Source organism: Colobus angolensis, unplaced genomic scaffold (assembly GCF_000951035.1).
Source record: "Colobus angolensis palliatus isolate OR3802 unplaced genomic scaffold, Cang.pa_1.0 Scaffold170, whole genome shotgun sequence".
In the NCBI taxonomy this organism is placed as follows: Eukaryota; Metazoa; Chordata; class Mammalia; order Primates; family Cercopithecidae; genus Colobus; species Colobus angolensis.
In genome coordinates, this window is record NW_012114822.1 from 577,523 (window position 1) to 579,193 (window position 1,671).

The 1,671-nt window shown below is 44.3% G+C and overlaps 1 protein-coding gene across 1 annotated transcript in view; it reads left to right on the forward strand.

The window, feature by feature from the left end:
• Positions 1-1,671, forward strand: part of RERE (arginine-glutamic acid dipeptide (RE) repeats) — a 483,164-nt gene that overhangs the window by 327,858 nt on the left and 153,635 nt on the right. Inside the window, exon 10 of the mRNA XM_011938300.1 lies at positions 522-621. Within this exon, the coding sequence (XP_011793690.1) occupies positions 522-621 (100 nt within the window). The remainder of the gene's footprint in view (positions 1-521; positions 622-1,671) is intronic.

A 1,671-nucleotide genomic window follows, 5' to 3' on the forward strand; every position in this document is an offset into this window, starting at 1 on the left:
AAAAAAAAAAAAAAGTAATATATGTATTTCTCTGTGAATGAAGAGGAGCTTAAATTTATTTTTGGTGTGGGCGTGATGGCTCACGCCTGTAATCCCAGCACTTTGGGAGGCCGAGGCGAGTGGGTCACCTGAGGTCAGGAGTTCGAGACCAGCCTGACCAACACTGTGAAACCTTGTCTCTACTAAAAATACAAAAAGTAGTTGGGCGTGGTGGCGTGCCTGTAATCTCACCTACTTGGGAGGCTGAGGCAGGAGAATCCCTTGAACCCTGGAGGTAGAGGTTGCAGTGAGCCGAGATTGTGCCACTGCACTCCAGCCTGGGCAACAGGGTGAGACTTCATCTCAAAAAAAAAAAATTATTTATTTTTAAACAGGAGCAGAGGCAGGGCTGGGAACTGGTTCATCATGCATGTAGTAATGGAATTTGTTCTGGGCTGGAAATGTCCTCTGAAAATTGAAGGTCTAAGTCTCTGTCCTGATATTACTCTGTACTAATGAAGGAAAATCCTTTTCTTCTGAAGGAGCATGGCAGCATTTGCAGGGATGTGTGATGGAGGCTCTACAGAAGACGGCTGTGTCGCAGCCTCTCGGGATGACACCACTCTGAATGCGCTGAACACAGTAAGTCTTTTGAAGTCATCCTGAGTGGGAAGACACTTCTTTTTCCCCTGAACTGGCTGTAGGGAATGTGTGGTGAGTGCGGAGCATGAAGTCGCCTGCAGACTCAGGAGTGAGTTGTGGTCTTGGCTGTTGGGTTCCATGGGGGCTCCAGGCCTGTGATGTGGCACCTCCAGGTTAATTTCCTAATCTGTGTCTGTGCTACAGGTTTGAGGTGATTCTCAAATGAGATCCTAATAATAGTACCTGATACTTCACTGCGGCTTCACAAAGCCAAGTACTGTGCATAGAAGATCTTACTTAATCCTCATAAACCCCTCTAGGTTCTATTTTTATTTTAATTTTTTTTATTTTGTATTTTTTGTGATGGAGTCTCGCTCTGTCGCCCAGGCTGGAGTGCAGTGGCGCGATCTCGGCTCACTGCAAGCTCCGCTTCCCGGGTTCACGCCATTCTCCTGCCTCAGCCTTCCGAGTAGCTGGGACTACAGGCGCCCACCATGCCTGGCTAATTTTTTGTATTTTTGGTAGAGATGGGGTTTCAGCATGTTAGCCAGGATGGTCTCGAACTCCTGACTTCGTGATCCGCCCCCCTCAGCCTCCCAAAGTGCTGGGATTACAGGTGTGAGCCACCGCGCCTGGCCTCTAGGTTCTATTATTATCACCTTTTTAGACATAAGGAAATAAGTTGAGAGAGATTAAGCCATAATTTAAGGTCATATCCCCAAGATTGGAATCTAAAAGCCGTGCTTTTGTACTTCACTGTTTCTGAGACAGTGTATTTATTTTAAAGCACATGGAGGGATGGGAGGAAGCTAAACTTTTTTGCATAAACTTGTTTTTTATAAAGTATACTTCAGAACATGTTAATATTTTACATGACTATTTAATGTTTTACAAGAATAATTTCTAAGAAATTAAAAGTAAAATGAAATAAATGAGGCTAATGTTACTGAGTTGGTTGCGTGACGTACCATCATCATTACTCCTCTGCTTTAATCCCGTTATAAACACACAGCAGCTCAAATAACAACACACTGCTGCAAACAATATGAT